Below are 15,000 nucleotides of genomic sequence, written 5' to 3' on the forward strand. Positions count from 1 at the left end.
TAACCGAAGCTAATCTGGGTGTGTTTCTCCATCTCCAATGTCACTCTCTGTGTGTTACGGCCCTGACGAGAACGTCGGTCTCCTCGGCTGTGAACCGCTCCTGGCGAATCCGCCGTTATAATAGCAATCCGCCATGGAACAAGCGCACCTGCTCTTAAAGGGAATGTGAGATGTCTCTCTGATTGGTTTATTTCACGTTACGCCCAAACCACACCTATGAGTAATGAAGCGACTGCAGACCAACACATTTTAGATTTGCGAGATCCGGCCACAAAGTTACTTGCGTTTCAGATCGTTAAAATAGGGCCCTAAATGTGAATGATATCCAAACAATTTTTTTTTTACCTTATTGGAATCCAAATTAGGAATCGATAAGAAGAATCAAAATCGGAATTGTTAAAACTCAAACGATACCCGACCGTAGTGTGTGAAATCCTGTTGGAATCTCATTTCTTTAAATCCGTTTAGGCTCTTTTCCATGTTAATCGAGTGTTTGTCGTAACCAGCCGCACCGGTTTCTATTTTTCTGCGATGTCACGCTGGAACAACAAACACAAAGTGTGGCGATGATAATCTCAGGCACTGTTTATGTGCTTTATTTAATGTTAAAAGCATGTCATGTGACTTTGAATGTCATTTAGTGCTCCAGCTTTGTGGCTGTAAAAGCAACAGTGGATAATTCACCTCAGATCTTGAAATTAAACAAATGGAAACAAGAACGTTCAAACTGTGAACAAACAAGTGTATTCTTTGACAGAGATTGGTTTAGTAACTCACCCTATGCATTTTTAATAATGTTTAAATGGTGTAAATATATGTGTATTTGATTTTGTAGCACTTATCCATTTTCTTGCGAGTGCCGTCAAGATTACTCTCTGGTGCCACGAGACTCTGCCCACATGCTGTTCTGATTGGCTGACTCCGCCCATACGCTGTTCTGATTGGCTGTGGGTTTTGATTGATTTTGATGCATCTCGCAGTCGCATCTAGTGTGGACAGACAAATTATTTGTCGCTGGAATCTTATCGCATCGCATCTGGTTAGGACATGGTATAATGGATACGTGTTGAGTTCTGAGACTGGCTGGTGTGTGTAAGTGTGTGTGTGTTGTGTTTACAGGCCATCATTAACAGCACCATCACCCCGAACATGACCTTCACCAAGACCTCGCACAAGTTCGGGCAGTGGGCGGACAGCCGGGCCAACACCGTCTACGGCCTGGGCTTCTCCTCCGAGGCGCTGCTCAGCAAAGTGCGCTCTACACACTCTCAAGATACGCATTTACACATCTTAACACATTCAATCTTAAATTACAAGAACTGTTTGTTTACCTGATGCTGATTTTAGGCTGATACATGACTTGAACTTCACTGAACATCATCTGTAGCTCCTCCCATTCAATATCGGTAGCTCCTCCCATCCAATATATGTAGCCCCTCCAGTCCATTATCTGTAGCTCCTCCCATCCATTATCTGTAGCTCTTCCCATCGAATATCTGTAGCTCCTCCCATCCATTATCTGTAGCCCCTCCCATCCATTATCTGTAGCTCCTCCCATCCATTGTAGCTCCTCCCACCCATTATCTTGTAGCTCCTCCTATCCAATATCTGTAGCTCCTCCCATCCATTATTTTGTAGCTCCTCCCATCCAGTATCTGTAGTCCCTCCCATCCATTATCGGTAGCTCCTCCCATCCAATATCTGTAGCCATCCATTGTAGCTCCTCCCATCCAATATCTGTAGCTCCCATCCAATATCTGTAGCTCCTCCCATCCAGTATCTGTAGCTCCTCCCATCCATTATCGGTAGCTCCTCCCATCCAATATCTGTAGCCATCCATTGTAGCTCCTCCCATCCAATATCTGTAGCTCCCATCCAATATCTGTAGCTCCTCCCATCTAGTATCTGTAGCTCCTCCCATCCATTATCTTGTAGCTCCTCCCATCCAGTATCTGTAGTCCCTCCCATCCAATTTCTGTAGCCATCCATTGTAGCTCCTCCCATCCAATTTCTGTAGCCATCCATTGTAGCTCCTCCCATCTTATATCTGTAGCTCCTCCCATCTTATATCTGTAGCTCCTCCCATCCATTATCTGTAGTTCCTCCCATCCATTATCTGTAGCTCCTCCCATCCATTATCTGTAGTTCCTCCCATCCAATATCTGTAGCTCCTCCCATCCAATTTCTGTAGCCATCCATTGTAGCTCCTCCCATCCATTATCTGTAGCTCCTCCCATCTTATATCTGTAGCTCCTCCCATCCATTATCTGTAGTTCCTCCCATCCAGTATCTGTAGCTCCTCCCATCTTATATCTGTAGCTCCTCCCATCCAATTTCTGTAGCCATCCATTGTAGCTCCTCCCATCCATTATTTGTAGCTCCTCCCATATTATATATGTAGCTCCTCCCAACCATTATCTGTAGTTCCTCCCATCCAGTATCTGTAGCTCCTCCCATCAATATCTGTAGCTCCTCCCATCCAATATCTGTAGCTCCTCCCATCTTATATCTGTAGCTCCTCCCATCCATTATCTGTAGCTCCTCCCATCCAGTATATGTAGCTCCTCCCATCCAGTATCTGTAGCTCCTCCCATCCAATTTATGTAGCTCCTCCCATCCATTGTAGCTCCTCCCATCCAATATCTGTAGCTCCTCCCATCCAATTTCTGTAGCCATCCATTGTAGCTCCTCCCATCCATTGTAGCTCTGTAGCTCCTCCCATCCAATATCTGTAGCTCCTCCCATCCAATATCTGTAGCTCCTCCCATCCAATATCTGTAGCTCTTCCCATCCAATATCTGTTGCTCCCTGAAAGAGATCAAACTTCAGTCTGTCGCTCTAAAGCGTTCAAGATTTACCACAGTTTAAGTTGGACATTTTCAGGTCTATGCTCAAAAAGTGAATAAATGGATTATAAATACAGCGTAAATATAATTTAGTGCCATAAAATCCCCTAAAAATAAAAAAAATTAAATAAAAAAAAAACATCAAACTAAAATATAGTACATTCATTTCATTGAAATAAAAAATATTCTGTCATTTTTGACCTCGCACAAGAAGATTAGAAACATTAACGTTTACTGAAGCTGATGTATGTCCTATAGATGTATAAATGACTCCAGAAGTGTGTGAATCAGACGGAACGGGGAAGTGTGTGTATATATGACTCCAGAAGTGTGTGAATCAGACGGAACGAATGAATCAGTGTGTGTGTGTGTGTGTGTGTGTGTCTGTCTGACGCTGTTCTCCGTCTGTCTGTAGTTTGCTGAGAAGTTTGCAGAGTTCAAAGAAGCCGCGCGATTAGCGAAAGAGAAATCTCAGGAGAAGATGGAGTTGACCAGCTCACCCTCACAGGTATAACCCAAACCATCAACCTGTGTGTGTGTGTGTGTGTGTGTGTTTCTACTTCAATCTATTGACATCCTCATTCACATTGTCTCTCAAGCGCAAACCTGTGTCGTGCTTCCCGCGCTTCAAGGTAAGGAGCAAACGCTCATGAGTCTCAGAACACCCGTTAGCGACTCCGACCCGTGACCCAGATCAAGCGTCCAGAACCAGTCCGTCCCAGTTCTCCCTCCCATACCAACACCAGTCCTTCCTCACACTCCTCTATTCCCGACAGCAGATCCTCTGTGATTAATGTGCTCTTGATTATCATGAGATGTTGTCATTTCTCTCACAATGTCGTTCACGAGCAGATCCGGGGCGCATCGAAGGTAAGACTGAGGCAGACGACCCTGAACTTTCAACTTTCACAGTGTCAATGTCAGATTTGTGTCGTAGGATATGTCAGTTTCTTTGGTGTCATTAACCGATCGGTCTGTGCAGCGCCGGTTCAAGTCGAACAAGCCTAAAGACTTCACTTGTTTCATTACTGGATGAATCAGTGTTTTTGAACAAATCTCTTGAATGAATGATTCAATGACTCACTCATATAGACTTCACTTGTTTCATTACTGGATGAATCAGCGTTTTTGAACAAATATCTTGAATGAATGATTCAATGACTCACTCATATAGACTTCACTTGTTTCATTACTGGATGAATCAGTGTTTTTGAACAAATATCTTGAATGAATGATTCAATGACTCACTCATATAGACTTCACTTGTTTCATTACTGGATGAATCAGCGTTTTTGAACAAATATCTTGAATGAATGATTCAATGACTCACTCATATAGACTTCACTTGTTTCATTATTGGATGAATCAGCGTTTTTGAACAAATATTTTGAATGAATGATTCAATGACTCACTCATATAGACTTCACTTGTTTCATTACTGGATGAATCAGCGTTTTTGAACAAATATCTTGAATGATTCAATGACTCACTCATAAAGACTTCACTTGTTTCTTTACTGGATGAATCAGTGTTTTTGAACAAATCTCTTGAATGAATGATTCAATGACTCACTCATATAGACTTCACTTGTTTCATTACTGGATGAATCAGTGTTTTTGAACAAATATCTTGAATGAATGATTCAATGACTCACTCATATAGACTTCACTTGTTTCATTACTGGATGAATCAGCGTTTTTGAACAAATATCTTGAATGAATGATTCAATGACTCACTCATATAGACTTCACTTGTTTCATTATTGGATGAATCAGCGTTTTTGAACAAATATTTTGAATGAATGATTCAATGACTCACTCATATAGACTTCACTTGTTTCATTAATGGATGAATCAGCGTTTTTGAACAAATATCTTGAATGATTCAATGACTCACTCATAAAGACTTCACTTGTTTCATTACTGGATGAATCAGTGTTTTTGAACAAATCTCTTGAATGAATGATTCAATGACTCACTCATAAAGACTTTACTTGTTTCATTACTGGATGAATCAGCGTTTTTGAACAAATATCTTGAATGAATGATTCAATGACTCACTCATATAGACTTCACTTGTTTCATTATTGGATGAATCAGCGTTTTTGAACAAATATTTTGAATGAATGATTCAATGACTCACTCATATAGACTTCACTTGTTTCATTACTGGATGAATCAGCGTTTTTGAACAAATATCTTGAATGATTCAATGACTCACTCATAAAGACTTCACTTGTTTCATTACTGGATGAATCAGTGTTTTTGAACAAATCTCTTGAATGAATGATTTAATGACTCACTCATAAAGACTTCACTTGTTTCATTACTGGATGAATCAGTGTTTTTGAACAAATCTCTTGAATGAATGATTCAATGACTCACTCATAAAGGCTTCACTTGTTTCATTACTGGATGAATCAGTGTTTTTGAACAAATATCTTGAATGATTAAATGACTCACTCATAAAGACTTCACTTGTTTCATTACTGGATGAATCAGTGTTTTTGAACAAATATCTTGAATGATTCAATGACTCACTCATAAAGACTTCACTTGTTTCATTACTGGATGAATCAGTGTTTTTGAACAAATCTCTTGAATGAATGATTCAATGACTCACTCATAAAGACTTTACTTGTTTCATTACTGGATGAATCAGCGTTTTTGAACAAATATCTTGAATGAATGATTCAATGACTCACTCATATAGACTTCACTTGTTTCATTATTGGATGAATCAGCGTTTTTGAACAAATATTTTGAATGAATGATTCAATGACTCACTCATATAGACTTCACTTGTTTTGTTGTGAATTAATTAGAATAAAAATGTTTAATTAATTATCTTTAAATAACAACAGAAACAGTTTTATTTATAAGGTTGTTCAGCTTTAAGAAAGGTCTACCCATAATGCATAGTGGGCGAGAGCGCGCAGATAGAAAAAAAGATAGAGAAGAAAGTGAGATTGATTACATGTGTGTTCGCTGTATATGTATACTCCTGTTCAAACTTCAGTAAAGAGTTCGTTTATTTTAATGCAAGTCGTCAGTGGTCATTACTGCTTGTTAAGGAAGAAAAGACACAACAATCTTTGGTGCCGAAACCCGGGATAACTTGCAGACAATATCCGAAATGGCGGAGCGACTTGAAAGACTACACAGAAAACGGAGAGCTGTACGCGGTTCCACGACGAGACTTTTGCAAGACATAGAAACAGAGGTTGGCAAAGATGATCCGATTGTTGACAGATTAAGTGAACTGTTAGCCCTGTTATCTGCAAAAGAGGAAACGCTGCTGGAGTTGGATCGCGAAATAGAGGAGTGTACAGAAATGGATGATTTGGAAAATGAAGTTGTTGATGCGGAGGAGTATGGAGAGCGAGTCATCAGCGCGAAGGCTCGTGTGCGGCGCGTGATGCAGAGAAGCCGGGAAAGCACCAACAGCAGGCCGTGTGACGCAGTGCCATTGCAGCGCGGACAAACAGTTAAGTTACCCAAGTTAATTATCAGCAAGTTCAGCGGTGAAATTAGCTTGTGGCAAGACTTTTGGAATCAGTTTGAAACCGCTATTCACAGAAATGACGCGCTGAGCAAAACAGAGAAGTTTAATTATTTAAAGACATATGTAACCGGCGCTGCTTCAAAGGCAATAGCGGGACTGATGTTGACAGACGGCAATTACGATCACGCGATTGATCTGCTTCAGAACCGGTTCGGAAGAAAGGATCTGCTCATTAATGCGCATATGACCAAGTTGTTGAATCTCTGCCCAGTAAAGAAATCACACGATGTCAGTGCTCTGAGACAACTCTACGATGAATGTGAAGTACAGATCCGTAGCTTAGACTCGCTGGGTGTTGCATCAGAGGCATATGGCAGCCTGCTATGTCCTGTTCTGCTACAGATGATTCCAGACGACATTGCTCTTCAGTACAGTCGCCAAAGAGGAACCAGTGATGAATGGAAGGTCTCAGAAGTTATGGAATTTCTACAGAAAGAGATTCTGAGCAGAGAAAGAGCCATGCAGCTGATTAAGCCAGGTAATTCCAAAGACAGCCAGAGCTATAAACCATTTAAAAGACCAGACACATCAATTGAAATGAAGCAGAAAAAGCATCACATGCCGTCAGCTGCAGTACTGCAAACCACCAGTCAAAGAATACAGAACTGTCTTTTCTGTGACAGTGCAACACACAAAACAGAACTGTGTCCAGGAACTGATATTGCTGCACGAAAGGTAAAATTGATGAAACTGGGACGATGCTTTGTTTGTCTTGGGCCAAAGCACATCGCAAGATTCTGTAAAGCCAAGGTGTGCTGTAATGTGTGTGGAGGCAGACATCATAGTGCTGTGTGTGAGAAAGGAGAAACAAACACTTCAGACACTGACTACAAAGATGATGTAGTTTCTTCATTTGCTTCACATTCTGTTAAGATCCAGCCCAATAAACAGAACACTGTGCTTCTTCAGACTGTAAGAGCATGGGCAGAAGGACCTGGTGGACGTAAAAGCATTCACTGCTTACTGGATGGGGGCAGTCAGAGAAGCTTCATCAGTGAGAACACAGTAAGAGCTTTAAAATTGCCTGTGACAAAGCAAGAAACGTTCACTCTTCATACTTTTGGCTCTGCAGCACCAGTAACATCAAAGCGCAACACAGTTAAAGTCATTCTGCAAAGCATCTGGAACAAAGAGCAGAAGGTGGAAGTAGAAGCACTCGAGACCCCTCAAGTGTGCAGTGCTGTGATGAAGATTCCAGGTGAGCACATCCAAGCAGAGTTGAAACGAAAAGGCTTGCAGTTGGCAGACTATACAGACCCCAGCACTTGTGATACAGAGTTGTCTATGCTGATTGGTGCAGACTATTATTGGCATATAGTGTCAGGCCAAGTGGAAAGAATCACAGATGCTCTTGTGGCCATTGAGAGCATTTTTGGATGGTCAGTGCAGGGCCCAGTCACAATGTCCAGTCTTTCTGACACAGCATGTATGCACATACAAATTAATGAAGATACGCTGGTCTCAGAACGTCTGAAAGCCTTCTGGGAAATAGAGTCCCTTGGCATTACCATGCAGCAGGCAGACCGCCCTGAAGAAGAGGAGGCTCTTCACATGTTTGAAAAAACAACTCAGTACAAAAACGGGCGATATGAAGTTGAGCTGCCATGGCGACCTGACAAACCAGAACTCCCAGATAACTACAGAATCGCAAGGAAAAGATTTGAAGGGCTTAAAAGGAAGTTGCAGTCAGATGTAGTGCTGTATCACAGATATAATGAAGTTGTGAATGATTACCTTGAGCAAGGCATCGTCGAAGACGTGATGGAGAATGGATCATCTCCAAACGCTGTAAAGTACTACATGCCTCATCATGCTGTTCTTCGAGAAGACAAGGTAACAACAAAGCTCAGAGTAGTGTTTGATGCTTCATCACATGACATTGGCTTTCCATCACTAAATGACTGTCTACTTACTGGCCCTAACTTGAATCCAGATCTGCTCAGCATACTAATAAAATTCAGACTGAATGAGATTGCATTTACTGCAGACATCAAGAAGGCTTTCTTGCAGATTTCTCTTGCTGAGAAGGACAGAGATGCAGTGCGGTTCCTCTGGCTCACAGCACCACCCCATGAAGACGCAGGTGAGAAGCTGCGTGTGCTACGGATGACGAGAGTGGTGTTTGGAGTGTCCCCCAGCCCATTCCTCCTGGCAGCTACAGTAAGAAAGCATCTGAAGGAGTACGAAGACCAACTTCCTGAGGTAGTAAAGATAATAAAAGAATCACTTTATGTTGATGACTTAATCTCAAGTGCAAGTGATGTCGAAAATGCCTTCTCCATAACTACTGGTGCAAGGGAGATTATGTATGCAGCTGGCATGGACCTTTGCAAGTGGACAACCAACTGTGCTGCATTGAGGGAGAAATGGAAGACAACTATGAGTGAACCTGCAGAGGAGACAGAAACGCATGGATCAGTGCTGAAGGTACTAGGCTTGGTATGGAGAACTAAAACAGATGAATTCGTCTTTGACCTGACTGCCTTGCTGGATGCTGTAGCTAAAAGAGAGAATACTAAAAGAAGTGTTCTAAAGCTCTCTGCTCGCATATTCGACCCAATAGGCTTTCTTACCCCATTCACTGTGCGAGTGAAATGCCTTTTCCAAGAGATGTGGATACGAGGCCTCGGCTGGGATGAGGAGCTGCCCACAGATCTTGCACAAGAATGGCAAGGATGGTGTTCAGAACTTCCACAGATCCACCACATACACATTCCTCGCTGGTATGGAATAAAATCAGTGCACAGACACGACACACATCAACTCCACGTGTTTTGTGATGCAAGCGAGAAAGCTTATAGTACTGTCGCTTACCTGCTACGAGTAGCTGATGATGGAGCAAAGACCACGTGCCTTGTTGCTTCAAAGTCCAGGGTAGCCCCCCTGAAGAAGATCTCGCTGCCTCGTCTTGAGCTGATGGGAGCAGTGATTGGAGCAAGACTAGGAAACAGTCTGTTAAAGCCTCTGAATATGGAGCTCCATCAAGTTCATATGTGGACAGATTCGATGATTGTGCTGCAGTGGATTCGCAGTCCAGCTCACAAATGGAAACAGTTTGTGTCAAATCGAGTGTCAGAAATCCAGTCTTTAACCAATCCTGCAATGTGGTCTCACTGTAAAGGCAAGTTCAATCCTGCAGACCTTCCCACCAGAGGTCAGACTGCAGCTAACCTGAAGGAAAGTGAACTGTGGTGGAAAGGACCTTCATTTCTGACTGCACCGAATCCATTGGAAGAGAGCGATGAAGATCAAAGCGATGAAGATGTGACTAGTGAGCTAAGGCAAGGTCAGCAGATCATTGTGCAACTCAGTAGCGGCAGTGATGAAAAGGGAATGGAACCTGTGCTAGATTTACTGAAGTACAGTAAGCTGAAGCGAGTTCTGCGAGTCACCGCTTGGATCAAGCGGTTTGTGCACAATGCAAGTTCAAGCTGCAAGATGCGAGGTGAGCTGACTGCTGAGGAAATGTTTGAGGCCGAGAAGTACTGGATAAAGGTGACACAAGATAGCAGCTTTAGTCATGAAATCAATTTGCTGAAAGCTGGTAAGAACCTGAACGCAGATTCAAAAATCAGAGACTTAAAATCTTTCCTTGACGAAGATGAATTGCTCTGTGTTGGAGGCAGACTGCAACAGTCAGACTTCAGTTACAGAGAAAAACATCCATGGATTCTGCCCAACAAAAACAGATATTGCGAGCTGCTGGTTCAGCACAATCATGAATTTATCATGCATTCTGGTCTGAGAGACACACTAGTACAAATTAGAAGTAGATACTGGATTTTGCGAGCCAGACAAATTGTGAAAACTATTCTGTCAAAATGTACTGTGTGCAAAAGATTTAAAGCAAAGCCCGCACAGCAGGACACTGCTCCATTACCACGAGACAGGATATCAGAGACCCCCCCATTTGAAGTAACTGGCATAGACTTTGCAGGTCCACTGTATGTGAAGAGTGATCGTGCACTATGCAAGGCTTATGTTGCTCTGTTCACATGTGCTGTCACGAGAGCAGTGCATTTGGAGCTAGTTTCAAGTCAGTCAACAGAAAGTTTCTTGTTAGCACTCAAGCGATTTGTTTCCAGAAGAGGGCTGTGCAGGGTCATCTATTCGGACAATGCCAAAACCTTTAAAAGAGCAAACCAAGACCTTAGTGAGCTGTGGAAAGCCATCAAAGATCCACAAATTCTGGATTACTTCTCAGGGAAGGGCATTACTTGGCGTTTCATTGTAGAACGAGCAGCCTGGTGGGGTGGATTTTGGGAGAGGCTTGTAAGGTCTGTGAAAACGAGCCTGAGGAAGGTGCTAGGAAAGGCATCGCTCACCTTTGAAGAAATGTCTACACTCCTTGCAGAAGTAGAGGCCACACTGAATTCCAGGCCTCTCACCTTTGTCCACAATGAGCTCGATGAGCCGCAGCCACTAACACCAGCACACTTCTTGGTGGGTGAACGACTCACTTCACTGCCTCCAAAACCATTTCCAGCAGACTATGATCATCCCACTGTGAGTAAAGAGGATATGACAAAAAGGTGGAGATACAGGAACCGACTCATGACCAACCTGTGGAATCGCTGGAGGAAGGACTATCTACTGGACCTGAAATCTGCACATTCCTGCAACACACAGAAACCTACTGAGTTGAAGATGGGTGACATTGTTCTCATAGGAGATGCCAACATGCCGAGACAAACCTGGAAATTAGGAAAAATTGAAGAGCTGTTCCCAGGCCGAGATGGCAAAGTTAGATCCTGTGCTGTTCGCACATCCACAGGGACTGTGTTAAAGAGACCCATTCAATTGCTTTACGCATTAGAGATTTAAATTGATGAACAGTTGTTCATGGGGGGAGGATGTTGTGAATTAATTAGAATAAAAATGTTTAATTAATTATCTTTAAATAACAACAGAAAGTTTTATTTATAAGGTTGTTCAGCTTTAAGAAAGGTCTACCCATAATGCATAGTGGGCGAGAGCGCGCAGATAGAAAAAAAGATAGAGAAGAAAGTGAGATTGATTACATGTGTGTTCGCTGTATATGTATACTCCTGTTCAAACTTCAGTAAAGAGTTCGTTTATTTTAATGCAAGTCGTCAGTGGTCATTACTGCTTGTTAAGGAAGAAAAGACACAACATGTTTCATTAATGGATGAATCAGCGTTTTTGAACAAATATCTTGAATGATTCAATGACTCACTCATAAAGACTTCACTTGTTTCATTACTGGATGAATCAGTGTTTTTGAACAAATCTCTTGAATGAATGATTTAATGACTCACTCATAAAGACTTCACTTGTTTCATTACTGGATGAATCAGCGTTTTTGAACAAATATCTTGAATGATTCAATGACTCACTCATATAGACTTCACTTGTTTCATTACTGGATGAATCAGTGTTTTTGAACAAATCTCTTGAATGAATGATTCAATGACTCACTCATAAAGGCTTCACTTGTTTCATTACTGGATGAATCAGTGTTTTTGAACAAATATCTTGAATGATTCAATGACTCACTCATATAGACTTCACTATTTTTTACTGGATGAATCAGCATTTTTGAACAAATATCTTGAATGATTCAATGACTCACTCATATAGACTTCACTTGTTTCATTACTGGATGAATCAGTGTTTTTGAACAAATATCTTGAATGATTCAATGACTCACTCATATAGACTTCACTTGTTTCATTACTGGATGAATCAGCATTTTTGAACAAATCTCTTGAATTAATGATGTGAGTGTGTAAGCAGCAGTGATGTCAGAATGATGTGTAATGTGTGTTTGTGACTGGTTTGTGTGTTTGTGACTGTGTTTTGTGTGTTTCTGACTGTGTTTTGTGTGTTTGTGACTGTGTTGTGTGTTTCTGACTGTGTTTTGTGTGTTTGTTGTGTCAGGAATCGGCGCCGGGAGATCTTCAGTCTCCTGTGACTCCAGAGAGCATCAACGGGACAGACGAGAGAGTGACGCCTGACGCCGAGAGCCGAGCTCTCACACCGAGCTCGCACACACCGGGCTCACACACACCGAGCTCGCACACACCGGGCTCACACACACAGAGCTCACACTCAGCCGAGCTCAACGCCGTGCCGTTCCCGCACAGGTCAGCTGATCCTTCATCTGTGTGTGTCGATTAATGTGTTCGTCCATATTTGATGCTCCGCCGCCTCCCGGACAACATTAGATTAAACACTGTGTTACACACACGTTAAATATGGATGAAAACACACTTAAATCATCACCCATGAGAAGCACTTCTGGACGATCGACACATGCACACACACACACACACACACACACACACACACACACACACACACACACACACAAGCTTCATTATTGTGAAGTTCACCGTCACTGGAGATTTAGGAGTGCTTGATGCTTAAACTAGTCGTGTTTGGATCAGTGGGTGTGTGTGTGTGTGTGTGTGTGTGTGTGTGTGTGTGTGTGTTTGAGTGAGTGAGTGAGTGAGTGAGTGTGTCGTGTTTGAATCAGTGAGTGAGTGAGTGAGTCGTGTTTGGATCAGTGGGTGTGTGAGAGTGTATGTGTGAGTGTGTGTGTGTGAGTGTGTGTTCATCAGCTCAGATCTAAACTTATATGTGATCCTAACAGTTAACAGGTTAAAACTCATCGTGCTTTAAGTCAGGGATAATGAACATCCAGCCGGATGCAATCTCAGAATAAACCCGACAGGGTGATCAGGATCAGGCCTTCATCGGCCTGACACACACACACACACACACACACACACCTGAAGGAGTTTATTCTGAGATAAGAACTGTCAGGATGTACATTATCCGCTTATTACACGGATTCTTGCCACATCAGTAAATAATTAGACACAAAATATTGATCTGTCAATAGAGTCACACAATGGCCGCCGCTGCGCTTGTATGAAACGAGAGAGAGCGAGTCCAGGATACTGGATGGCATAATTGAATAACTGTATACAACATATTGATTTGACTGAGTTTTAATATTTTATCAGCTCACCAAATGCAAAACTTCCACAAAGAAAAACCGTTCATAGCGAGTGCATGGCGAGTGCATAGCGAGTGTATAGGGAGTGTATAGAGAGTGTATAGGGAGTGTATAGGGAGTGTGTAGGGAGTGTGTAGCGCTGCTGACTTCAGTGACCTGGATGAGCCTGAGTTTCTGTGTTCTGTTGTTATCTGGGAATGAAATCCCGCTGGATGTGTGATTGACCAATCAGAATCAAGTATTCCACAGAGCCGTGTAATAATGGCGTGTATCAGACGCTCTTCATCTGACTCTGTTGATCTTCCTGCAGCTCGACGTCCATCACCAAACACTGGGAAGCGGAGCTGGCGGCTCTGAAGGGGAACAACGCTAAGCTAACGGCCGCGCTGCTCGAGTCCACCGCTAACGTCAAGCAGTGGAAGCAGCAGCTAGCGGCGTATCAGGACGAGGCCGAGCGGCTCCACACACGGGTCAGATCAAACACACACTCTCAAATCTGGGGGAGACCCTTCTGTGACTCACTGTGTGAACGCATGACAAATCATGCACAAATTATTGAGTAACAAAGTTATGCTTTTTTTTTTTTTTTTTTACTTTTAAACAAGTGAAAATCATGCCAATAACTTTTTTTTCAATATATTTTATTCTGAGGGAGTTGCATATGTAATGGATGTCGTGCATGAAAGGGTTAAATGATCCTGGAAATCAGTCACACTTGTATTATACACAATCAACACAAGCGCATTGGAAATGAAGGGAAGATTAATGTCCTCTAGTGGAAGCGTTTGGAACTGCAGCCAAAACAGATTTGGAACACAACACCTTTAGATTTATGGCTTTGATTTTACCTCAAAATTTAAAAACTTGCAATTTTTTATTTATATATATATATATATATATATATGTTTCATAATAATAAACAAACTTCTATAGCTTTTTTTTTCTTCACTTTTTCCACTTTTAAGTCAAGTCTCCTTTACTTATACAGCGCTTTTAACATTATAGATCGTTTCAGAGCAGCTTTACAGAGATAACAGGAGAATAATGCAGTAAAGAAGTTTCCAGAAGAGAATAGCGTCTCAGTCCAGCTTAAGTCAGTTCAGTGATGCTTCATTGCTGTTGTAAAAAAGTCATTAATTTAGTTCATTTATATATATATATATCCGCTCTGGAGAAAGTCCAGCTCAGTTCTCATATAATGGTGTCAGTGCAGGAGATCAATAATATTGCTGAATATTAAATTAAATGTCAAAAGCCAAAGGCGACAGGAACCAAAACTCCATCAGTGACAGAATGGAGGAAACCCTCGTGAGAAACCAGACTCAGCCTCAGTTCTCCTCTGGCCAACGAGCCGACAGTGTGAGTTTAGTTCACACAGTCTCTGTGTCGTGTGTCGTGTCTAGGCGCAGGTCCTCCATCTGGTCGGGATACGGCCCGGATCCGGCTGACTGCACCCTAACCCTAACACAATATTTAAAAATGTATGCGATCTTTAAAGGGGGGGTGAAATGCTATTTCATGCACACTGAGTTTTTTACACTGTTAAAGAGTTGGATTCCCATGCTCAACATGGACAAAGTTTCAAAAAGTAAATTGTATGTTTGA

The 15,000-nt window shown here is 42.1% G+C and overlaps 1 protein-coding gene across 5 annotated transcripts in view; it reads left to right on the plus strand.

Annotated features, from left to right (window-relative positions):
• The window catches only part of homer1 (homer scaffold protein 1), a 33,463-nt gene that overhangs the window by 16,800 nt on the left and 1,663 nt on the right, over positions 1 to 15,000 (plus strand). For all 5 annotated transcript variants that reach the window (XM_081391814.1, XM_081391815.1, XM_081391817.1 and 2 more), the window contains 4 exons: positions 1,120 to 1,251; positions 3,262 to 3,354; positions 12,312 to 12,517; positions 13,706 to 13,865. In XM_081391814.1, the coding sequence (XP_081247940.1) occupies positions 1,120 to 1,251; positions 3,262 to 3,354; positions 12,312 to 12,517; positions 13,706 to 13,865 (591 nt within the window). The remainder of the gene's footprint in view (positions 1 to 1,119; positions 1,252 to 3,261; positions 3,355 to 12,311; positions 12,518 to 13,705; positions 13,866 to 15,000) is intronic.

The sequence above is a fragment of the Scardinius erythrophthalmus genome (genome assembly GCF_964197995.2).
Source record: "Scardinius erythrophthalmus genome assembly, chromosome: 17".
Classification (NCBI taxonomy): domain Eukaryota; kingdom Metazoa; phylum Chordata; class Actinopteri; order Cypriniformes; family Leuciscidae; genus Scardinius; species Scardinius erythrophthalmus.